The sequence below is a fragment of the Rhea pennata genome, chromosome 4 (assembly GCF_028389875.1).
Source record: "Rhea pennata isolate bPtePen1 chromosome 4, bPtePen1.pri, whole genome shotgun sequence".
NCBI classification, from domain to species: Eukaryota; Metazoa; Chordata; class Aves; order Rheiformes; family Rheidae; genus Rhea; species Rhea pennata.
In genome coordinates this window covers 71,537,809-71,562,454 of record NC_084666.1, presented here as the reverse complement: position 1 = coordinate 71,562,454, position 24,646 = coordinate 71,537,809, and the positions used below count along the sequence as shown (strand labels likewise).

Genomic DNA, 24,646 nt, shown 5'->3' with positions numbered 1-24,646 from the left:
GCGGCGGCCGTTGCGGCCGTTCAGCACCAGCGCGGGGAACAACGCCGCGCGCGCCGGCGGCCGTTAGGGCCGTTGGCGCCCGAGCGGCGCGGCGCGTGCGGCTCTCCCCCTCCCTGCCCCCCCCCCCCCCCCTCCCGCGCGCGGGCGCGCAGCGCTGCGACTGCAGCGCGGCGGCTCCCGCGGCACCGGCGCGGCGGACTCTTCCCCCGCCGGCCGCCCGGCGGAAGGATCGAGCCGAGGCGGCCGCAGAGAGCGAGCGAGCGAGCGAGCGTATCCCGCTGCCCGCCGTCCGTGCGCGCCGCGCCTGCGCCTTGCCGGGCCGCGGCGGCGGCGGCCGGGACCGTTGAGGCCGCGGCGGCGGCCGTTGGTGGACAGCTCCGCTGAGCGGGCTGCGGGGCGGGAGGCGGCGGCGGGCCGGGCCCGCCCGGGCTCTTCCCGCCGGCGCTGGACCCTGCGAAGTTGCACTGAAAGCAGTCGCCGAACAGCGAGGCGTTTGCTTGCGGACACCTTCTCCTCGGCGCGCGTGAGCACGCAGCGAAAGCGTTACGTTCTCGCTGCTTTTACAGCCGCCTGGTGTCTCCTGGTCTGCTTCTCTCCTGCTGTCCAGGTTGCAGCAAGGCTCCTGGTCACCGCTAGCGTCTTCTTTCGCTGCCGTGCAAGCTGCAAACAGGTATTAACCCCTCATTCGCTTTATTGGCTTCCACAGTCCTTTCCCGGAACACCAAGGCCTGCAGAAGACATTCACTGCCATTTTTTTTCCTTCACACTTGCAGTTTGTAGCCTCTCTACGGGTGTCGCGTCGCAGAGCCGAAGGTAGAGATCCCTGAAGTATTAGGTTAGCTGGGATGGCTTTCCACAGCCTCTTTTTTTTTTTTTTTTTTTTTTTTTTTTTTTTTTTTTTTCTGCTGGACTTGAGAACTGGACAACTTAATTTGGGAGTGCTCACATTTCTTTAACGTAGGTCTTTTCTTCGGGGGACAGGAGACGTTATAATGCTACAGCTACAGGAACTATATAGCTGAAGTAAATAATTCGAAAATCCTGCCACTGCCAAGGTGAAGAGCAAAACCTTGCTGTACCACCACAGGTTGAAATTAACAGATGAAAGCAAGAAGTTCAGCGCAAAGGCAACTCATTTTCTTTAAACCCTTTTCCAGTATCTGTAGTTATTAGCTGTTGAGATAGCACACAAAGGACGATTTCCTCTAAAGACATAAATCAAGCCTAGAGAGAGACCATAGAATTTTTCTATTAATTTCCTGACGAATGAACTCTGAATCAGTTTGTTAAAACTCATATGGCATAAGGTTTTTTAACCCGTTCTCTGGTAACTCTCAGTCTATATTTAAGATGGTAAAATGAAAGGCTATTTTCAGTACAGCAACCAGATCTCCCTGTGCATAATGTGCACTGCTCCCCTCCATTTTCCCTCTTTATTTTGAATTGGAGTATGTCTTTTAGAGCTAAGTAGGTGAAGAGAGAGCCAGCATTTGCAAACTTTTTGCAAGGTCCATTGGAATTTTACCTAGCTTTCCAGTTTCAATCTAACTCTTCTGGTTCTCACCGTGAGAAGATCAGCATTTCAGGAATGTGTGAAATAGCAAAGGCATTATTTTTTTTTATTGGCCCACTAGTAGTGTCTGGCAGTGATCAAGTGAGGATAATTTAGTTGATGCTCCCCATTGGGAAATTCTTGCTGGAAGTCTGGCATGCAGTGTCACAAGATTGTTGCAATGCTGAAGTTACAGTAGTTCTTGCATACTGTGACTATTTGCTTAAGGGATTTCCATCAGGGCCCTTCCCAGCAGGTTTAGTATGGCAGTGCAGGGAGCCCAAGGCCATGCGACACATCCTCAGACCCGCAGAGTCCGGAACTGATGGTCTGGCAGGAACCTCTAGTACTGACGTACTGCAACAGAGTTCCTTTTACCCCTCTCCTGCTGAATATGCCCTCAACTAGATTCATGTGATTATAGCCCTTTGTCCTCAGCCACAGTAGGAAGGGATAGCTGACGCAGCACCCAACTGAGTTGAAAGTAGTGCAATCAGCCAGTCAGCTACGTGAGAGATACTCCTTTCCTAGTGAGAGATACTCCTTTCCTACGGAAGCCCTGGAGATTGAAGAGCCAGTTACCTGGCACGGGAGGGACTACAGAGTAGGTTATTTTAGCAGGGTGGTAAATTGGAAGCAAAGTCTCTCAGGACACTTCCAGCCTCTATAGGAGGTCTAGGCATGATGGCTAGGGGGTTGAAATAGCTGCCCAGTTGTACACACTCCAAGAAGAAAGCCACAGCATGTGCCTAGAGCAGCTGAGGGTTATGGTAGGCAGGCTGCCATAACTAAGAGGCTGCCAAGGCCAAGGGATTAAGAGAGACTGCTGAGAAGGAGTTGTAGACAACCAGCAAGAACTCTGGGTCTGCAGCCCAAGGAGAAAGCAAAAGTATTAAGTCTACAAAAAATAACCTCACGAGTGTAATGAAGCATACCTGGAAAAAGGCCATTACAAGCAGGTGTTCAGCAGGCAGGGACCCAATGCATCATACAAAAATCTGGAACAGCATAAAGACCCCAAATGTCATATCAGCCAAGGAACAACTGCAGTTATATAGCAGGGAGAAGACCTTTATGCCCCTACTGGGTGCAACTAAGGCATGTCTGTTTTAAGGAAACGTCTCAGGGCAACAACGTTCGCATAGGCAGCACATATGGTAAACTTGCCGTCTGGGCATGCAGGGGGCTTGTACCAATCCTGATTGCTGTAGTCTTAAGTGTCCCCACCCTGGTTCTCAAGACTGTGACAGCATAACTACACAGGTGGCCACTGCCTTAATGCAGACTGGGCGCTAAGGAGTTGACAGGCCAGTAAATGTTAGAGCATTGAGAGACCCATGTTAGTGGAAAAAAGAAAATTATACATCTAAAGCACTTGTAATACCCGTTTTCTTGCTGATGCAATTCCTGATTTTGCCACTGCTGAGTGGAAGGTAGGAAAAGAGTACTGCTAGATTCACAGCCAAATTCCAATGCATGGAAAAGAGAAGGACATTTATCTTTGCAACAGACATTATTATCTGTACCACTTAAACACTCTTCAGAAGGAAAAACAGATGGCCTTGTGGTTTTGGCTCTGAGCTATGCTTTGGAGACCCAAGTGCTATTTACTGCGTGACTTTTGACCAGTTTGTTAAACCCACAGATGCAAAAGTTAATACTAATTTTCATATCCACCCAAATCATGTTCACACAAAGTCCAACACAGGCAAGCAAATCTGATGAGTTCAAATAGGTGTATATTCAACAACTTCAGAAGAGGGCAAAAATTACCTTCTTGTCAGGCTGGTTGCGAGGCTAAATTAAAGTATTTTGTAAAGCATTTGGATATCCTGAGGGACTAGAGAAATACAAACTTTTAATAATAATTGCTGTTTAACTGGATGACTTCAGTGTAGCATGGCAGAATAAGTCTAGTAATTCCTGTGTTTGTGCTTTGACTTTGACTGTTTTATAACGATGGCTTCTTTATTACAAACTCGAGATCTTAAAAAAAAAAAAAAGAAAGAAAGAAAACAAGTGCAACTGTACAAGTTGCACTCACCCTAGAAGAGGCACTGTTGGACATAGTGTTGGCATAAAGGACACACAGCCTTACAGAGAAATACATTAAAAAGTCCTCTTTCCCTCCCCCCCCCCCCCAAGTCTGACCTTAGGCAGAATTTGGTAAGCAGGAGAGCTCTCCTCTAAAGTCATATTCATCACCAAAGAGGAAGGGCCTGGGGCATCTGTGCTGGCTGCCCCAAAGGCAGGCTGAGCTTGAGCCATTGCTGGAGAAAACCCATGCAGAGGCATTCAAGTGCCCAGTGAAGCAGTCAGACCTGCATGCTGATAACACTGCAGAAATAACATTTTGAAGCTTATTCAGGCCTTGGAAAGATTTTTTCTCTTTTTGGAGGGAACTCCTCTTTCCAGTGACTGGAATGAAACATTCTCTCAGGAACCCATATTCAAAAGCTGTAAAAAAAAGTTACCCTTCCTTTTCTTTTCCTACAAGCATAGCTTGCAAGACAATATTATGGAATTCCAGGAAAGGCAACAGGAGAAAATGAAAATCCCTCCAAAATAATTTAGGGTGAAATTAGTTGACAGTCTTTACCCAGCTTCCGCAGAGTAAGTGTTCATCAGACAAAGATCATCAGCACTAGGAGTTCTGGAAAAAAAATGAAATGAGTTTGAATGCTGAACTGTCTTTGACCTCTGTGAAAACTGAACTATCCAAAATTACTAGTTATTTTTGTGACTCTTATCCTTTCTCTGCAATGAATCAATCAACAGAAGGCTAATTTTCCAAGTAAATAGTGTGGAAGTCAGTACATACAAATTTATAAGACTGAGCTTGCACAATTCTTATGTTCTACCTTATTAGTACATTCACTATGCTTGTTCTTACAGGCAATAATGAATTATCCTTTGAAAAAATATATTCTGGTATTCCTAAAGTATGTGTCAAAAGAAAAAAGAAACCAGATGCAGGCTCATTCATTTACCTCAGCATAAAATGTAGATTTCTACTGCAGCTGGACAGACAAACCCCAACAGTTTCACAAGTAGAATTCAGCTGTTCCATGCATGAAACTGAAGGTAAATTGTTGTCTTGCCATGGAAGAGAGAAGCTGCTGGCCAGTAAGAGACTAGCAGCAAGAAAGACCTTTCCAAAGTGCTCGAAGATTGTTTACTTTTTCTGAAACAGAAAGGAACATAAATTATCTCTCCAAATATTTGTTAGTTTTGGAAAAATAAATGTTTAACAAAAAATATATATCTTGCACACTCTGTCAGATACCTAGATCCATTTTTGATAAAGATACAAGAAAGAGCCATGACTGCATGTAGCTTATACAGTCAACAAATTGTGCCGTTGTGCAATCTATTCTTTCACTTTTAAATCAATTGTCACTTTTAGTACTTTCCTTATTACAAGCTATCATCCTCTCATGCAGGGAGAAGCAGTCTCTCAGTTATGCAGCCTAATTTGTGATTACTGAATAAGTAGTCCCAGATTATGTAATTTTCTTCAGCAAAATATATATTTTTGTCATTTGCTTTACCATTTGGGAAATTTTTGAATCTATTCCATTTAACTTGATCTGTTATTATAAAACCTTTGGACAGAATCTCTCACCCTAGGGATTTCAGCTGTAAATCAACTGTTCTTTCTAGAAAATAGATGACTAGTCAGAAATGCATATTGCAACATGTGAAAGCCAACAGCAGATAGGACTGTATGCCTTCTTGTACAACAGTTTCAATTTTATGCTGGCAGTGTGATAGAGTGGAACAGATACCCAATAACAGTATTTTATTTATATAAAAATATGGAGAATTTGTTTGTTTATATTTGTATATAGCTACCCCATATATAGCACATTTTTTCTTAATTTTGTTTCATATACACGATCTATGTGCCTGAATCCAGATTACTGTAAGGAAAAAAAAGTGATTCTTAGTTTAACTGTCTGCATCCCAAATTTTTTAGACTTGCTCTTCTAAATGATAAAATGGTGCCAAATTTTAGAGAAAAAAATTTTCAAATAGTCATCATATCACATTTAGGTTAAGTTTTATATAATTTGATTTGAAGATAAGTATTTTCTTGAATCATTTTCTAAACTGCAAGGTAATTTCTTCTGGTCTAACAGTGCTAGAAGCAAAACACATTGGCAATATAGCACTACAGGAAAAGCAGAAAATGACCAATACACTTTCACAATCTAAGATCAATAAGTATTTGGGCACTACAAATGCAAAGGTGTTAACTGCAATAGTCATAAAATCAGAGAATAATTTAGTTTGGAAGGGACCATCGGAGGTTATCCAGGCCAAACCCCTGCTCAAAGAAGAGTTAACTTCTGAGTTAAATCAGGTTGAATAGTTTTAAAAATTGGACATAACAAAAATGATAGGGTAATTTGAATGCATCGAAGACATCAGCACTGGTCAATACTAGAGGGCCAGAGATACAGCCCTCAACTAAAATTTGATCTCATACCTGTTACAGAGATGCTTTGTCTCCAGGTGTAGGCTCAGCAGAAGTTGGGCTGGACTTGAGCTGAAATTGGATGAAATGCTTTTTTGTTCATATATGGCTTGCATCTGCTTAAGTTGGTAACAAAGCTCTCATTAACAAAAACAGAAGAACAATTTGTCATTATTCCATAATAAAAAGGAGTCCTATTTGATACTTAGCAGATATTTTTCATTCTGAAAGTTGATTGTGACACAAACCTGTATCCTCATGACTCCTCCTTCTCTTCTTTTATCCTCAGTTTCCCTTTTCCGTTAACAAACTTCAGTAAGCCATCTTTAAAAATCAGTTCATGACCTGTAGGACTTTACACAACAAGGAGAGTATGCCACTTTCATATTAAACTGCCTAAAAATGGGGAACAAGTGAAGAAAGGAGAAAGGATTTTAATTTTAAAAGTTGGCACAGGCCTAAGAACAGCATGTGAATCTATGAACTTTTCCATAATTAGACTTGATCTTCAAGTCCTGAGCTGTCTCCCTGCTGCATCAGAAGATCTTACGTTTATGGAAAAGCCTAACAAAAATTTATAAAGCATTATTGTAAAGTATAGAATAGTATCTTATCTCAGAGCACTGTTAAATCTTTCATATCCTTAGGCAACAGCAGCTGTGTATTCTTGAGCATGCCTATTCCAAACAAGCCTTCAGCTAAAGCAGCTTAATTATGTCTCTGGTAAAGGAGAAAAAGTGAGGAACAGTGCCTTGAAAAATAATTCTATCCAGTCTTTTAATACAGTTTCTCTTACATTTTCCCCTTCCAAAATATCAAAATTCCCTTCTTTTCTCTACATGAATACTTAATAGCAGTTAATAGTGATTACCTTGATTGTGGTTATTCTTCATCCTAGACATCATCACCTATAATTTGGTATTTTATGTCCTAGAGAGTTCATGTTACCATTACAAGAGTTTATGTTAGCAGACATCTCACAAAATCTATAGTGTTCCTGTGACAATTGTATACCTCCCTATTTAAATGGATATTTTGCTGTCCAGTAGCTCAGTGACTTGCACTCTTCTGTGTGTGTCAGGATTTTTCTTCAGGACTTTTTTCTAGGTTTATAGAGATGACATGTTTTACAGCTTCATTAAATGCAAGCAAAATGACTGACCAATTCTACTGCTGCAGGCACAATCTAAAATCATAGCCCATGTCTGGAAAACTGCTTTATACCCATCAATTCCTCTTGCGTGCCAAGCACATTTGAAACCTGTCATCCGCTGTGGCTAGCGGTTTTGAAAATCTTGCACTAGAAGAAAGGGTGGAAAAACATTCAAACAGCTACCTTGATTTTTTAGGAATGCCTATAGTGTGCCTACAGAGTGCCTATATATATGCGATCTGAAATATATGCTGCGTTCTCTAGGGGAGAGTAAGTCTTGGATTAAAAGTAGGAAGAAATGTGTTCTAATCTATAGGGATAAATCCATCCTTAACGTAAGGAACTATAGATGACCATTCAAAGCATATAGAAAACAAAAGGGTACTCGGATTATCTAATTCATATTGAGAAAAGCTAAATTACCATTCACTGCTTTAAGCCTGATGTTAATTTCAAACTTCCCAAATTTAGTTCTGGCTTGTTTTTTTTTGTTTGTTTGCTTGTTTTTGTTTTTGTTTTTTTTTCATGGAGGTGGGAGGATTAAGGGGTGGGAGTTGTTTGCTTTTAGGGAAGAAATAAGTGCACAAAGCAAATAAGGAACAGAAACCAAAACTTTTCATGACAAAATAGCTTAGTATTGTCTGTAAACACAAGGTGAGTCACATCTCTTTACATAAGCTAAAGTTAGAGTAGATGGGCATGGCACCGTCTACCATACTCGCAACAAAAATGGGAATATTGCAGTGAATGCTCATGGACCTGACTTGGGAATGTTTAGCTGTCTGTATTGAAGACAGTTCTTTGGAAATTAAAAATAAAAAAAAAATGGATATAGGGAACACAGAATAATGTCAAACCAAATGTAGCAAAGATATGCACATTTCAAAGGTCAAAACTGCCTATTTATTCTTGTCCTTAAAATAATGACACAGCATAAATAATGCCTCAAATTTCAAATGAATAGAAGGAAAAACTGTAGCATTACTGAGATACAGTATACAGCAACACTATATACTACCAGCAGTTTCTCAGTCCTACAGAGGTTTTCTCATTTTCAGTTGAATGCTGAAACTGTGTGGGACCAGATCTTGTCTTTCAAATGAGAATGTGGAATGGAGGACTTTGATCCCATGTAGTCACTGAAACTCTTTCAGACAGAAAGAAGGTTGCAGATTTTAGAAGAGTGACAAATGTTTCCATTTGCTAAAATTCACCTGGCACCTCAGGTGGTTACAGCATTCTTCATTTCCTGTCCTAACTCCTGAATTGTTGCTGTTGGGGCCTGGCATTTCTTCCACTGAAGGAGATGGGAGCTGTGCCATGGATTGCAGTGCCAGGAGGAGGAAAGCAGAGACAGATTAGGTTAGATGTTGGAGGATTTTCTGCGCACTCTGTAAGTATTTAAGGAACTATGGGATATGTGATCCTAAATACAAAGTTACACAGTTTGAACTCTTGACTTAGACACAGATATTTTCAGACAGGCAAAGCTACCTACTGACTGTACATCTGAGAAAGTAAGTCGGAGTTATTCCTTCTGGCAAGTAGCAGGAGTATGTTAATGAAATGTGTCTGGATATGCTAGCTTAAGATAGAACTATGCTGGAAATGTTCCTGCAGCTGTTACTTGAAAAACATCTGTGGTGCTGTGCATGGAAATTTGTACATCTCTGTTCATACTAGCACAGAGCAATTAATGCTTGGGAACAGAGTATAAATTAGTGGGAAATATGAGAGGGACATTAAGCACCAATAAAATGACTAAAGAGTAGTATAGGAAGAAAGGAAAAAATCTAACATTCCATTTCTGACACAGAAAATGTAGTAAGATCCAGAGACTCTGACATTTCTAGAGTTCCAGATGTTAGTTACCTGTGTAAAAGTAATCATTTCAGCCAATTTCTAGATACTTGTTAATGACTTGAGGGGTTACATTTTTTTAGGCTTTCCAACCTTAGTAATTTGTGAGACTTTATATAGACCAATAAAGGGAAAATATACTTGTTGACATGATTTGTTATTTACAGTTAATAGTTATCTCCATGCCATATTAAAAGATACTAATTCTCAATTTTAGCAGAAGACATTCAAGGAGGAAAGCTTAAAAAACCCTATGAAAGGCGCAATGAGATATATTTTGTTTATACAATATTAGATAATTAAGGGTTTTTTCCTCTCTTGAGGCTTTCAGATTAAGACTGGCTTATTAGAAGGTGTGTGTAGTGAAATCTATGGTCTGTTGTATTCAAGAACTCAGACTACTTAATCCATGCAAAGCAAGTGTGTAAGGAATTGAGAATGTCTTCAGTAACACATCAGCATGATGAGAAAGTAGGAAGATACCTGACTGGTAGCCAGAAATTCGTCACTAACTGTTACTGAGACAGAGTTTCTAATAAAAACTGATGAGGTGTAAGTCACAATGTGTGACTCATCATGCAGTCTCTATAGCCTTGTATGAGCTCTGCTCATACAAGAACACAGAACATGTATACTTTGCTATTCTACATCTTTTTTTTTTCTTTCTTTCTTTTTCATAATACTTGCATTGCTGGATTAAAAACTTGACGGAAGTTAAGATGGAAGTGTCTTCCTACTGACTTGTGGATGCTTTGTGCAAGGCTTCTTTCAGTGTCTTAGACTTTAATGTTAAGTTGTAAAATGGGAATGTGCCATGTTAAATGTGTAAATAAATTTTAAATATCCATTTCTAGTAGTTGTAACTGAATACTTCCTAGTAAGTCATTTCACTCAACAGCTGCCTGGTTGTATAGTCCAAAAGGTAACTGCTCTTTTGTTCTTGGCTTAACTTTTAATGACTAATTTAAATTCCATTTTGTGCAGGTTCCACGTGACTTTGAACATGTCTTTTGAAATTATACACAACTATCTTTTTTTAAAAATACTTTTAAAAGCCTTAAGTACAAAGTTGCCTAGAATTATCTTGTCAATTAAATAAAAGAACCCATTTGTGACAAGTGACAAAAGTACAGAGTGAATGAAATACACCTTCCAGTAACAAATCATTATTAAAAGAGAACTTTAAGCAAACTGCTAGTTATGTGGTCATGCTTAGACAAGCACAAGGTTATTGAAACATACAGCTTCCTCTCAGACAATTTAACCTGCATGAAGGCAAATTATTGCCATAAAAGCAATGAAGCAGGTTGCTCAGGCATTTGCCCTGGTGTAATTCTCTTTCTTCTAGAAGATTACTCTTGCCGCACAACAATGTCAGTGGCATCAGAATCAGGTTTATATCTTCAGTTGCCATTACAAATATTTGCTGCAATGTTTTCCAGAAGTAAATTGATGTATGCATTTGATATTATTATCTAAAAAAGGACAGGAAGCAATATTTTAATAGACCTATAGATGCAATATAGATTTCTGAGAATAGCTATAATGGAAATCAGTGAAACTGAACTGGCTCACAGAGGAGCTGCAGGGGGAATATGCAACTGTAATACAAAGAGCATCTAAACTGACCTAACAGAAATCACATAGAATAATTTTATTCACTAGGTAAGCTATGAAATGCACCACAGTCTTGGACACTCTCATGGTTTCATCAGTTTTCTCAGAGCACAGGGAGTGGAATTTGAACAAGGTGCGGCAACAACGCCCTGTGAGTGGCAATATTTTAAGTGGCAAGGGGTAAAGTCATTCACAAGCTCTTCCCCTTCTCACCTTTTTTTCAGAGGGGGTTTGCATCAGTGTGGTGGTGTAGTTCCCCCTTCCTCTTCTTGTGCCAGAGCCATTTTCGAAGCCTTCAAAAAGCATAACCTCAAGAAGCCACTATGAATTTTGAAAACATTGCAGAAGTATGATGCATTGGACAATGTGCTTGCAAGGTTGGCAGTCAGCCTCTGAACACTATTACAAATCTTGCCAGCTCTGTTTAGAGAGGTGTCGTCATGAGAACATAGGCAGAAAATCAGGCTCTCCCAACAACTCTGCTCCCTCTTTGGCATTTCCCAATGCTCTCTCGGTATTAGGGAGCCTTGATTTCTGTGATTATTAGCACACCATACATAGGCTTCTTCTGAGATGAAGTAATAGACAGGGCCAACCCACAGTGTTGTTCCTGAAAAAAAAAATCCTTTTGCTCTAGTAGAAATTCTCAGTGAAGACACTGATTTCCTTTGGGATCAGGATTTTAGGACTAGGCACTTGCTACAAACAACTTGATTTTTAGCTATGTTTTCCAAGTTTTATGCCAGCAATTCTACTGTAAATTTGAACAATTTCTGGGAAAGCTCTGTCGTGTATCAGAATCCTAAACAAGTCAGGTTTTTGATCTGTCTCTCCCAGTAACCTTGTCTTGGAAGTCAGAAGTTAGGTTTTCCTATTGTCAGAGTGGTTCACAAACTTTTCCTAAGACAGTTTAATCTCCAGAGTATCTCTGATGTAACCACATCATATGGGTGGAGGGGAAGGAAGGGGAGGACACTGCATTAAAACAGCATGAATAGGGTGAAAGCAGACCTAGCCTTTCACCAAATATTAATCTAGATGTGAAAATGAAGGTCTTTCAGCCCTTTGCTTCAACTGTCTCTGGAAGTCTGATGCCAGTTCCTCAGTAGTTAGCTGTAGTTCAGCATATTATTCAGGCCTTGTTTATAGTAGAAAGTTTTGTGACTTAAATTACACTGATGCACTTCCTCTTGTCCCTGAACTTTGATGCAGCTGTGCTAGTATGGACGTACTTATCCCAGTGTAACCCATACTGTGGTAGCTTTCTTTTCCGTAAGCACAGTATGTGGTATCAATACACAGCAACTTTATAGCAGCATAAATACATGCATAGTTTTATGTATGTATAGAAATCTATTGTATATATGTAAATGATACACACTTTATATAGAGAGTTCTGGTGTGTGTGTGTGTATGTTTATATATATATTGGATAGAGCTGGCTTTGCATATATAAATATATATATAAAACCAGCTCTGTCCAATCAAAGTTTGCAGTTTGCCGGACCCACATATGCAAGTTGCTTTGCCGAAGGTGCCCTGCAGTCAGTCGCAGTGGCAGACCTCAGAGCATAATAATGGCCGAAACAAACTGAACTCTGCCTCCAGGCTTACTGTCTGGATGGGCAGCTGGTCTAGCCTGAAAGGTATTTCAGGACGCTGTTCAAAAAAAACTATAAATGTAAAGCAATACACCTGAACAATACAGCTGTGGTGTTACAGATTTTCTTGTGTAGACTGACTTGCATTTCCCCTTTGTGATAAGGTTGCTCATGTCATGGAAATTCCTCTTATCTAGCCACTAATATTGTTAGATATATTTCAGTACTGTTTTGCCATATGTTGTACCAGCAAAACAAAATCACAGTCTCTATTGTAAAATCTTACAGTCTATGCTAAATTTATTTACGTCTCCACTGATTTCTGTTTAGATCTTGTCTGCTCAAAATATTTACTGCTAATTTTAGCTCCCTTTTCCTGAATGAACAAGCTTGGTTTCTTTTTTTCTGCACCTTCCATTGCTAATTTCAACAATTATTTTGCACTCGGTGCGGTCACTAAGGCATACGTGCACGGTCATTGCTGATCTCTGGATTTATTCATGTTTCCAGTGAACTTTTTCACCAGTGCTGACTTTGTGTTTGCATTATTCCTTGATTGGCAAGCCTTGTTTTCCTTCTGTCATTTAGGAAGAATGTAATAAATCTGAATAATCTAATTTATTTATGAATTCTGAACTTGACCAACTTCCATTAGCACAAGATGACAAGCGTGAAATTACATACATCTACATTAAAGATGGGAGCTAAACCAGTAGGGACATTTACTTGTATGGCTACTAGAGGATCGAATGCCATTCTCCTTGAGGGGGTTCTGTCAAGGAAACAAGTTTTAAATTCTAGAAGACATACAAATCATTTTATCTCCTAGACTTTGTGTCCCCTCACTAAGGACCTATGCAAATACTTCAGTTTTGATAGGTTTTTATCACCAGGGGCTGGTCCCTCTGCTTTTAAAACCAACTCTGCAAAGTATTGCTTTTATATAGATAAGTTTATGTATTTGTATTTGTGTGTGTGTGTGTACATAATACATAAATATACACACGCGCACTATGAGTACTTTATTTGCGTAAAGAAACTAGTTTTACTCTCCTCAGTAAAATAAACAATCTAACCCTCAAATCACCCCTTTTAATTAAAACAACAAAAAAATCTTTTTTTTATGATGTCTGTTAAGGAATTTTGAAAGAAAGACTAGGTAGCTCTCAAGGAGGGGAAGGATTCTAGGGCTAATCTCATTTTTTGTAGACTCTCTTGATGTTTGATACTTTACCTACATTTTCAAGTAAGCTTGAATTATGCTTGAATAAAATGCTAATTCATGTAATAGCTGTTGTCTCTTGCATCATCACAGAATTTAAAGAATATTGGCCAAACTACACACATTTTTTTCTCAGAATTGTGGGAAATATGTCATGCTCCCATATGGCAGCAGTTTTGTCTGATGGAGAAAGAGAAGAAGTCACAAGTCAGTGACTTTTATCTCTAGTTTGTAACTGGTTTCATGGTGCCTCTCTCCTCCTTACCAGGACAATGGAATAGCAATGGAGCATATAGTTCAATGAGTGGCTGTAAAGTGCACAGAGCTCTTTGGTTAAGTGATAAAAAGGAAACAATTGCTTTAAGGGAGTCCTGTTGTTCTTTACTCTGGAGACCAATTGCTGACTGGGCTGTGACAGAGAAGACTTCATGTTTCTAGGGAGTTTTCCCTTAAGATGTTTCTACTGTCTGTCCCTTAATCATGAAGGTTTATAGTATAATTTCACTTTGGAAAGCTGCATACTACAAGGTCCAGTTAATATCTCTATCATCTGCTACTCAATACCCAGCTATTAGCCATCCATAACCATTCTCAATCAAATGCCATGCAGACCTGCTAAGACAAGTTTTGCCAAGCCATATTAGAAGATTGTTTAGTAAGACTTATTAAAATAAAGCCTGCCTATGTCACTTGACGGTGCTGAAAAGTGTCACAACAACAAAAAAATTTTTTCATCCCTTAATCTCAAATAAGTACAACATTAAGATTAGTTATTTGTTGTGTAGGGAAAGAAAAGAGCTTTACTTGTGGACTTCACCATGACTCCTGCTTTGCTGCAACACTGGGTTGTTCTGCCAGGTCCATATAGCACAGGGAGCAGACGAAGTTTCATTGTTTACAATTCCAAAGCTCATGACTCCTTCTTTTATATGAAGGATCCTTGAGGGTGTGTGGGTTTTTTTGTTTGGTTGGTTTGGTTTGTTTTTTTTTTTCACTCCTACACAGCTTTTCACAACAGATAGCTAATGACAGAGGAACAAAGATGGGACAGCGACCCTTCTCTTCCAAATGTAGAAAATAAGCTCTTCTGATGCAAGGCTACACAGAAAAAGCCCTGTTGATCCATACTCGTATAACAGACCTTTTTCTCCATCGAATTACATGATATGTGAATGATAAATTTTCAAAGTGTTCTATTAGGTTTAAGTTGGTCAGTAAAATAAAAACAGTGTATGTGTTCAAGTAGATTGCTGAATTAGTTTTTTAAGAATCCAGATGCTATGTGTTTTAAAAAATAATCCTTTCTGGTTTTCCTTTGCGTTTAGGTAAGCTGAAACATATGTTCTGCTCTGTGGTTTTATCTGTCTGAAGGAGAACGTCTATTCTGCATCTCTGTGGTGCTTCATGTGGCAAGACGTATTTGAGAATGTGGAGAAAAAAGCATGGACTGCCAAGGGAATTTGGATAATACAGACTGGACTCATGAGCTTTATCTTGCAAACATCACATAGGTGACATCTGCAGCTGCCAGAAGTCAGTTTGAAGTCAACTCCATTAATGATAAGCACTGTTTTTAAAATTGGAGCACAGCCACAACTCCTTATTTCAGAAGATAAAAGTAACTTTAGACCTTGAAGAAAAAAAAGGTAGCTATGCTAGTTCATTCACATTGCAGGGATGCTCTATTCAGGAGTGTTTGGATATACTTGATGGCACCTATGAGAGTACTGTCCTGTAAATTGTGCATATTTGTGGGAACCTAAGAGAGCTCATAATCAAAATAAACAGTAGGAAATTCTTGGCCATCATCACTGGCATAACAGACAATAACTGTGCCTGGAAATAGAGATTGGCATAGTCAACATTGTTGACTGTTTTGTACAGGAGGCTTATTTTCCCAGACTGACACACTTAATAAACATTTTCTATTTGTTGGAACTGTGGAAATTCACTAAATTATACGGAATGCTCATCTGCTGTCCTTGCCGCAAGTAGCCACATTTTTTTTTTTTTTTTTTACTTCAGTACGTACACATCACTGTCATTTTGGATTTCCCTTTGAGATTTGTGTTGTCCATTTGGGTTTGTCCATGAAAAATGTATCTGCAGAACATGGAACAGGTTCCATGTATATAAAAATTTCACAAATCCAGACTGTGATATATCTTGTGAGATCCTGTTTTACCTTATCATTAGGGCTCTGTTGAGCTGTCCACTGAGAAGAGCTGATGCAACCCCTCTATGTCTGGTGTTCTGCTAGGGGGCAGGTAACAGCATAGTTGCGACCTGCTTACAGTATTAGCCATCTTCTTCCTTAAGCATCGGACCCTGAATTCCTGCTACACATAAATCTACCATGATTATGAAGAGAAGCTTGGAAATGTACCTCCTGAAACTCTCAAACACCAGACAGTCAGTAAAACTGCCTCTTCATTTAAAGCAGTATGTGGGATTTTCAAGCCAGACAAGCTGGGGCATGCGGACATCAGGAGACACGATGTGAGGAGAAGGCTCCCACCCGTGTCCCACTCCCCGGGGAGTCGGGTCCACACAAGCTGAGCTACCTCAGGGCTGAGCCACCTCAGGCCACCTCCCTCAGAGCCTGCAGGTCAGCACTCCGATTAACTAATCACAGGGGCAGCCTAAGGGACCCGCGGCGCCAGAAAAGGTTTCCTGGGGACTCGGCCGAGGGACCGCAGCGCGCCGCAGCCCCCCGGGGCGGAGCGGGCGCTCGCGCTCCGGCCGTTGGCGCCCCCGCGCCCCCCGCCTCGGGCGCCCCGCGCGCGCGCACACGGCGCCGCCGCGGTTGCTAAGGCCCGGAGCTGCGGGCGAAGCAGAGGCAGAACTCGGCCGGCCAATCCGGAGGGACCCGCCCTCCCCGGACGGCCAATCACTGCTGGTAAACAACACAACGCGACCGGTGGGGAGGGGAGGGGGGCAAGGGCGACCGCTGGCCAATCAGCGGCTAGGGAGCGCCGGCCAATCAGGGCGGGGGAGGGTTTGGGCGGACTTTTCAAAACCGGCGAGCCGCCACAGAGGCCCCGCCCCGGGCCCTTTAAAGGCGTGCTGCGACCCTCGCCCTGTCTCCTTCCGCCGGGGCCTAGTGCCGCCCTCCCCGCCGCGGGATCGCGCCTCGCGTCCGGCCGCGCAGGAGCGTTGCGGGATGGCTGCGGCGCGCCCGCACATCCGGGGAAGCTGCGCTCGCCCACGGTGAGCGGCTCTGAGCGGACTCTTTTTTCCTCGCCTCGCACCGCCCCCGGGCGGATCACCGGCCGGGCCTAGCAGCGAGCCCTGCGCGCGAGGCCATCTGCGGGCCGGGAGAACAAAAACAAGGGGGCGGCGCCGCGCCGCCTCCATTTTGATGCGGGGCCGCGGCGGCTCGGGCAGGGGGTGGTGATGGTGTCGCTCCCGCGGCCGTCGGCTTGACTGACGTGGGGCCGGCCGCCGGCGGGGGCGCGGACGGCCTCGCCTGGATGCGGGGCCCGCGGCGGGGCCGCCCCGCGTCCGTGCGGTGACGGGAAGCGGGGCTCGGCCGCCGCCGTCGGCGCCGCGGAGGGGCCGAGCGGCGGGGGCTGCGGCGGGAGCCCGCTGTCGCCTGCCCGCCGGCCCGGGAGGGGTGCCCGGGGCCGGGAGGCGGTTGGGAGGGCGCTGCCGCCGGGCGACGGGCCGTGGCTCCGGCGGAGATGAAGGATCTGGAGGCCGGGGAGAAGATGAGCAGTGAGGCGCTCTGGCTCTTCAAGCAGCTGAATGTGCACCTGGAGCAGGAGGGGCGGTTCCAGCCCCGCGAGAAGGGGCTCAGCCTCATCGAGTGTGCGGCCGAGGTGAGGGAGGGCCCCGGGGCCGGGGGGGGGGGGGGGGGGGAGAGCCTCTCCTCAGGGCGGGAGGGGTAAACGCGTACAATAAAGTGTGACTTGTAAAACTGAGCCCTAAGGCAGAGGCAAGGGGACGGCCTCTCACCTTGTAAAAGTTCGGTCTCTCCTCTGCGCATGCCTCTTTGCCTTTGTTCTGGCTCGCTCAGCAGCCTGTTACATGTTTTAATATGCTGTGTTATCGAAGAGCTACGAGCTGCTGGTCGGGCAAACAAATTATGCACGTATTTAATGTTCATTCTTCATGCTTTGTTTCACACCTGCAGCGAAAAGTGTGTTTAATTCCACTTAGTGCGCATATTTCACTACTGTGTCAGTGCAGGAAAGCCGGGATGTGAAACAGGTAGTTTATCAAAGGGGGAAGCTATCAGCTTTTGATTAACAAAGCCCGGGGGAATGAACCAAGAAGCCTTCACTACGTAACAACAAAAAAGCCTTAAAAATCTTCACGTTTGTGACCGAAGTTTCTTACGAGGTTTAGCGACAGGCTTGAGATGTTTGTGAGCTTTTGCATAAGGTCTTAGTCTTGAAGAGAAAGAGCCTTTCTGAAATCTGTCAGCTTGGTTGTTTTGAAAGCAGAGCCTGTAGTTACCTTAATATTCACACCCAGGAAGGTGAGTTTGTTCATCTTTTTCCCTGAGGGCAAGAGTCACTGTGTGTGCACACTTTCTGGTAAAGATTGGCTTATAATAAGTGCATACTTAGAAATGTGGTTGTGCTGGGTATTACACCAGTGAAGCTTATAGGATCTACCCTTAATACAGCTATGTTGAATGACTTCTGAGTCTCAGGTACAGAACTCACATTTTAAGTTAAATGTAGTAGAGAGTACATAAGACTTTTTTTTGGTCTAGGTAATGGATACCTTGATAAGGGAGTGAGTGATCATAGTTACCACTGATATAAATACTGGCTTTTTGTTTTACCACAGAATGAAAATACTCTGTGCCCAAGACTAAGGAATGTCAAGGTGGAAGATCTTTGGAGTCTGACCAAGTTTTTTGGTTTTGCAACTGAAACATTTGTTTTGGCTGTTAATATTCTGGACAGATTCTTGGCTCTAATGAAGGTAATCTGAGTGGAGAGTACCTGCTGTATTGTCAGCTGAATATGCAAGCTTCCTGTGGGCTTTGTTGTCTGACACACAAAGGGGAAGAGGAAGGTTGCGATCTATGAGATACTGTGTTTACTGATTTTAAGCTAATAACATTTCCTGATTGCTCCTGTGTAAGCCTGGAGTTGAGAACACTTCCTTTGTGAAAGATTAGCCTATTAATGTGATGTATTAAGTGCTTCATGCTGAAACTGCTCCTGACCCTTAAAGGCAAGTAGCAGCATGGTTCATTTACCTGAAGAGCCTGTGTAACCTTCGCTAGGTCAATGTAGAACCCAAGAGGACAGAAGTACGAAGTGAATGAGCTGTGTTACAAACCAACTCTAAGTACTTTAGTATAGCTTAATTTAATGCTGCAGTAAGATAAGGGAGGCATAAGATTGCCTAGAACAAGCTTAGGCCAAACTTGGATAGGATTTAATTGAGGGTAAGTGAGCACTGTCACTTTGAGAAGGGGGGCTATTAGTTCTTGGTGTATATCTTTGTTTTGGTCTGTAGTGATGTGGAACAATTTCAGTAGTGGGTGCTCAGCTGTTGAACTTCAATTTTTGACTGACTTAGCTGTGACAGACCAGTTTTGCTCTATTGGCCATGCATAGCTATGTTCTGCTGAAAATGAACTGGTGGAACTACTTAAAACTAGATGAGATGTAAGTGACTGACTGCAGATGTATTGGGTCTAACTGAGATACCTTAGACCTCTTATTCCATTGTAATGAGTGTTCAAAGCTGTTAACCCAGGCTATTTGATAAACACGGCCCACAGGAAGATTGTCATAGACAGTAAATGATTTTATAACAGATTTCTTACAGATGTTAAACCTCATTCTGTGTTTTGTGGGGTTTTTTAAAATATTCATAATGCTTCCTCTTGCTTTTAGGTGAAACCAAAGCATTTATCTTGCATTGGAGTCTGTTGTTTTCAACTGGCTGCCCGAGTAGTTGAAGAAGAATGCAATATTCCATCTGCTCATGAGATCATCCGGATCAGCCAATGTAAATGCACGGTGTCCGACCTGAAACGGATGGAAAAGATAATTTCAGAGAAGCTGCACTTTGAATTTAAAGCTACTACTGCCTTAACCTTCTTGCACTTGTACCATGCTATTGTACTCTGTCATACCTCAGAAAGGTGAGTTTGAATTGCTTCTTGATGGTATTGTCATGCTCACACTATGTATGTCCCCTTAAAAAGGGGCTTGTGGTATCACCAGGTGAAGAGCCAACTGTTAGTTTTGCTTTCTGATGTGTGAAGACTTGTTGATATGAATGCCTCTTTCTCTTGGGTGTCTCGTAGGAAAGAAATACTGAATCTTGACAAATTGGAAGCACAGTTAAAAGCTTGCAACTGTCGTCTAGTCTTTTCTAAAGCAAAAGTAAGTAAAATTAGCATTTTAGGTGACATCTGAGTAGGCTTTGATTCGTGTATGTTAAGCAGTGTTTTTTGTCCTTCTAGCCATCTGTCTTGGCCTTGTGCCTTCTCACTCTAGAAGTTCAGACTTTGAAATCTGTTGAGCAGTTTGAGATCCTTCTGCGTGTTCAAAAGCATTCAAAGGTAAATATTTTCAGTGGTTTGTGTAGTTGTTGACTGATACAGCTAATGATATACCATGTTACATTCAAGGAATCCCTACTGTGACAGTACAGCCTCTAGAGATACTGTTTGGCAGCAACTGAAATAATGAAACTAGTTTTTAAGCATGTCTGAAGCTTTTCTAACTACTAACACAATTCCATTGGTAAAATGCCGTATGCAAATAACTACTGCTTAATTGAGAATGAGGTCAGGTAGTCATTTCTCACTTGCATATCTTGGCAACTCTCTGGGATGTTAAAAGGATTACAGTTTAAAAACTGGCTTGAATGTCTAAAATTAGAAGAAATGCTGTTTCTTAATGACTAAATCGTACAAACTTCAAGTAGCTTATTTAACTTACACAGTTCTAGCTGCATGTTCTAGAGGAATTTCCAGTCTAATTACTTCAATGACTGAAATGCTGCTGGGTTTGTTCTTTTACTACCCAGTAACTAATACAGAATTTAAAGTTTCTAGCTGCTTGTTATCAGTTGTGACAGTCTAAAACCACAAACTTATTACTACTGTAGTCAAATACAGCTAACTCCATCTGCAGTAGAAATGCTTCTTGGAGGAAAGCACTTAATATTTGATACTGTTTTAGAAGGATGATATTATGAAGGCAGTGGAACTTCTCAAAATAGGATTGTCTTACACTGACTGGCATTGATCTATTGCATTAGCACAAATAAAGCTCTCAGTGTTTAATACCTTGTGGGAGAATACCAACAGCCACTGATAGGTGAACTGTTACTTGGAACTTGTGTGGACATATCTGTGAAATGTATAGTGGTCAGCCTTCCAAAGCATCAAAATTTTATTGATAGAAGCATTGGTGATCAATTTAACCTTTGACTGATACTTCTGAATTACCCTTCAAGGTAAAATGACAGGAGGGAGTATCTTTTGAGCCTCTGTGTAAGGTAATTTAGATTTATTTTTATTATTATTATTTTTTTTTTTTTTGCTCCTCACTGTGAAGATAAGTGATAGTGACCTGCTTTACTGGAGAGAACTGGTCTCAAAATGCCTAGCAGATTATTCTTCTCCTGAATGTTGCAAGCCAGATCATAAAAAGCTAGTTTGGATCGTTTCAAGACGTACTGCCCAGAATCTACAAAACAGTTACTACAGTGTTCCTGAGTTGCCAACAATACCGGAGGGTGGATGTTTCAATGAAAGCGAGAGGTTAGTAAAACCCATCAGACAGCTGACTTGTGGGAAATTCCAATTTTCTGGAAATGTTACGGCAGCTTTTTAAAAACTAGATTTAGTCAATACTACTGGAAAGAATTCTAGCTTTGGAAACTTCAGTAGACTAGTAGACTTAAAATACACCCTAAGCGGAAGAAAATTTAGGGAACTGTTGTTTTGCTGTTTGAACAAGTATGATTACAATGCTTTTGGGGGAGGGGAGTGTTTTGCAAGTCAAGGAGGCTTATGATGCATTGGAAGTCTACTAAAGTAACTTCTGTTTGATATCTTATACACTGCCTGCTTCTTGGTTGGTAGGAAGTTCTTGGCACTAGGAAAAAGGAAACTGTACCTTGTTATGATTTAAGCATTATTGGTGAGGAGTGGTTAGATTTAAATACTATGCTAGGAATCAAAGTTTGTGAGAAAATAGCATGGTTGAGGAATACTTTGCCACTTTCAAGGGTTTGTGCTTAGTTTAAAATATTTTTCCTACTGTTTCTTTTAGTGAAGACTCCTGTGAAGATATGAGCAGCGGAGAAGAAAGCCTTAGCAGTTCTCCTCCTAGTGATCTGGAAGGCACCTTCTTCTTTGACCTCAAACCTAAAATGAAGTGGCAAACTCTTAACTCTCAGTCTTAGCATTAATGCTTAATAATTCTAGGTTAGGAATTTTAATGCACCATAATGTTTTGGCAATAATAAATGAGGAGTTAGTACTCTATATACTGTCTTTATTAAGGCAAGAGTTGCTGTGGTATATCCAAATGCTTAGAATGCCTACCTTGTGTTGTTCTAACTTTTTTTAAGGAGAAACTTCCATTCAGGTCCCACTTCAGCAAAAGCTTCTTGTGTAGTTCTGCTGTCATCGAGGACAAATGTTGCAGAGTTGTGCACCATTATAGTTCTGTTAATAAGGTCAGATGCAGTTGTGCACCTGGGGTTCCTCGTGCTCGCCAGCTAAATGGAAGTCAGCAGTGTCTTGGTAGCAGTGAAGGCTGACAGCATGCTGGGCTTTAACAAGAGGAATGCCAGTAGCCTGAGAGGAGTAGGGTTTTCACCCTTTTACTTGGCTTTTTTCAGATCTAATCTGGACTACTGTGTCCAGTGTTAGGTCTGCAGTATGTAAGAGATCTTGATCAACTTGAGCAAGTCCAGCAGGGAGCTGCCAAGAGGTTTGGGGCACGTGACCTGTGAGCAGAGCCCTGAGGGACCTGGGTTCGTTCAGTTCGACAGAGAAAGGGCTTTTGGTGGGGGTGATGGCAGGAGATTGAATAGCAGCTGTTGAGTCTCTAAGAAGCTATTGAGAAGATGAATCCAGGCTCTTGACAGAGGTGAACGGTGCAAATAGGAGAGATGGTGCTCATAAATTGAAATTTGAGGTTCCCAAGTAAGGGAAGAAATTTTCTCTGTTGAGCATAGGAACAGGGCCCCAGAAGGGCTGTGCAGCCTCCATCCTGGGAGGCTGTCGATGCTTGATGTGACAAAGCCCTGAGCAAGCTGATCTGAACTTAGTATTGACCCTGCTCTGAGCAGGAGGTTGGACTAGAGACCTCCTAAGGACCCTTCCACCCTGAAGTATTTTGCAATGGTCTTGAATTGGGTGAATGGATTGTGTGGGAATGATGGGTATACACAAAAGTACCATGCTGAAGTGATGCTTTGCTGTCAAATGGGCCTTTCTTTAATACTGGAACTGCTTTTACACTTCATATGTGCTGTGCTTCTTTTGGGAAGGAGTGTCTTTGATCTTGTGTTTTGTACTCCAAGGGCATTTTTAAAAGCTTATTTTTTCATAAGCTTCAGGAAGCTGTTTTAAAGTAGGAATATGCCTAGTAAGAGTGTGGTTCTGGTAAGACAAGTGTGTGACAGGGCTTGCTTTCATATCTTCTTTAAATTAATGCAAACTAGCTTACACTGAAATTTGCATTGTATACTTCAGTGTGTTTAAACTCCTAGTGTTAACTTGTCAGTCCATACTATTAGAATAGGCTTATTAACATGACAAATTTTGGTAAGTCTGTATTCCTTTAAATATTTAACCTTTGTAGTTGATTTCAGTATCTTCATATTATTGACTGAGTCATGATCAGACTTGTTTGCATGTTTATATAAAGCGGTTAGTGCGGGAGAAGTTGGTATTATGCAGTAATATCAGGTAAATGTGATGTTGATGAAGTAGTTGATACGATCTTTTTTCTGAACTTTTATTGAAGCACGCAAACTTGATTAGGATTGCATTTTTTCCATATTGAGAATATGGCTAGGTAGCAAGTGAAGAAATTTCACTGAGAATAACTGTGTGAAGTGTGGTGGTGTCAAAGTAGAAATGAAGGGGCAAACAAGCTGATGGTTGTTTTGTACTTCTAAGTATTGTTTAGAATGATATGAGCAGTGCCATAAGTTCATAACTGTTATATGCTTTCAGTTTTATAAAAATACAAAAAGTTTACAAAAATGTATATAAAAATGTAAATTAAAAAAATGTACAGAAAAAAATTTAAAACAAAAAATGGGCATAAAATACTGTATTTTTTTACATTGTACCTTTTTGTAGGTATGTTGCATGTAGATATTAATTTATTATGTACTCTGTATGATAATACTGTATATTTGAAGACTTTTTATTGCAAGTCTCTGCACCTGGAAGCTCACCTCTGAGGCAGAGTGCCCTTGTTACAGGTAATGAACCTACTGAGTTTTGTTTCAGTTGAGAATGATAATAAACCAATTGCTGTATTTGTTAACTGGTGTGAGTTATAGTTGGTTACTCGAAGCCCTGGCTTGCTTTTCTTTGCTGTGGTCTGTATGGTACACCAGCTGTTTTTCAGGTTTATCAGCAAGCTTTGAACAGTTTGCAAAGAGGACTTGTGTGGATTGCTGCTGAACGTGAATCTTTGCTCTGCATTGGTTCTAGAAGCTGATGTGAGGTGTACTGTGCTTATCAGGCCTGCACAGATGCAGCTAAGCTCTGCTCCTGTATACTGAGGATTTTGATTGGTGTGTTTGCACATCTGGCAAAGGGGAGCTCCCGCTAGTGGTGAAGCTAAGGCTCGCTACAGGAGAAGTGTTTTGGGTTACAGGTTGGAATTCTGTGGGTTTTTAAACTCTGACTGGAACTTGGTCTCTGGATGTGTTTGGGATTTTGCAGTCAAAGCACCTACAGTTATTCATGAAAGGGGAATTTAAAACCAGAGTTTCACTCCCCTTTGCATCTTAAAGGTGTTCCCAGTGTTGGTGTGTTGAAAAATGCTTAATGCAGCTGTAATGACTGTGCAGCAATATAGGACATAAGGAGCTCTAATCCTTGCTGAAACCGTGTTCCCAGGCCTGAAAGGACTGAAACAAGTAGCCAAGACCTACCCACACACAAATCTGAGCAGTGCAGTGGAGAGATGCCAGCTCACCT

The 24,646-nt window shown here is 41.7% G+C and overlaps 1 protein-coding gene and 1 long non-coding RNA gene across 2 annotated transcripts; both read left to right on the top strand.

Moving 5' to 3' along the window:
* Positions 1 to 323: 323 nt before the first annotated feature.
* On the top strand, positions 324 to 15,423 carry LOC134140164 (uncharacterized). Its single transcript, XR_009958332.1, has 2 exons — positions 324 to 670; positions 14,811 to 15,423. It is a non-coding gene; the product is annotated as an uncharacterized LOC134140164 (long non-coding RNA).
* Positions 15,424 to 17,047: 1,624 nt separating this feature from the next.
* CCNG2 (cyclin G2) lies at positions 17,048 to 23,984 on the top strand. The gene is made up of 7 exons (XM_062574233.1): positions 17,048 to 17,306; positions 18,286 to 18,423; positions 19,350 to 19,600; positions 19,766 to 19,844; positions 19,925 to 20,023; positions 21,027 to 21,232; positions 21,747 to 23,984. The coding sequence occupies exons 1-7, from the start codon at positions 17,169 to 17,171 to the stop codon at positions 21,877 to 21,879; spliced, it is 1,044 nt and encodes a 347-aa protein (XP_062430217.1). The 5' UTR covers positions 17,048 to 17,168; the 3' UTR covers positions 21,880 to 23,984.
* Positions 23,985 to 24,646: the final 662 nt, after the last annotated feature.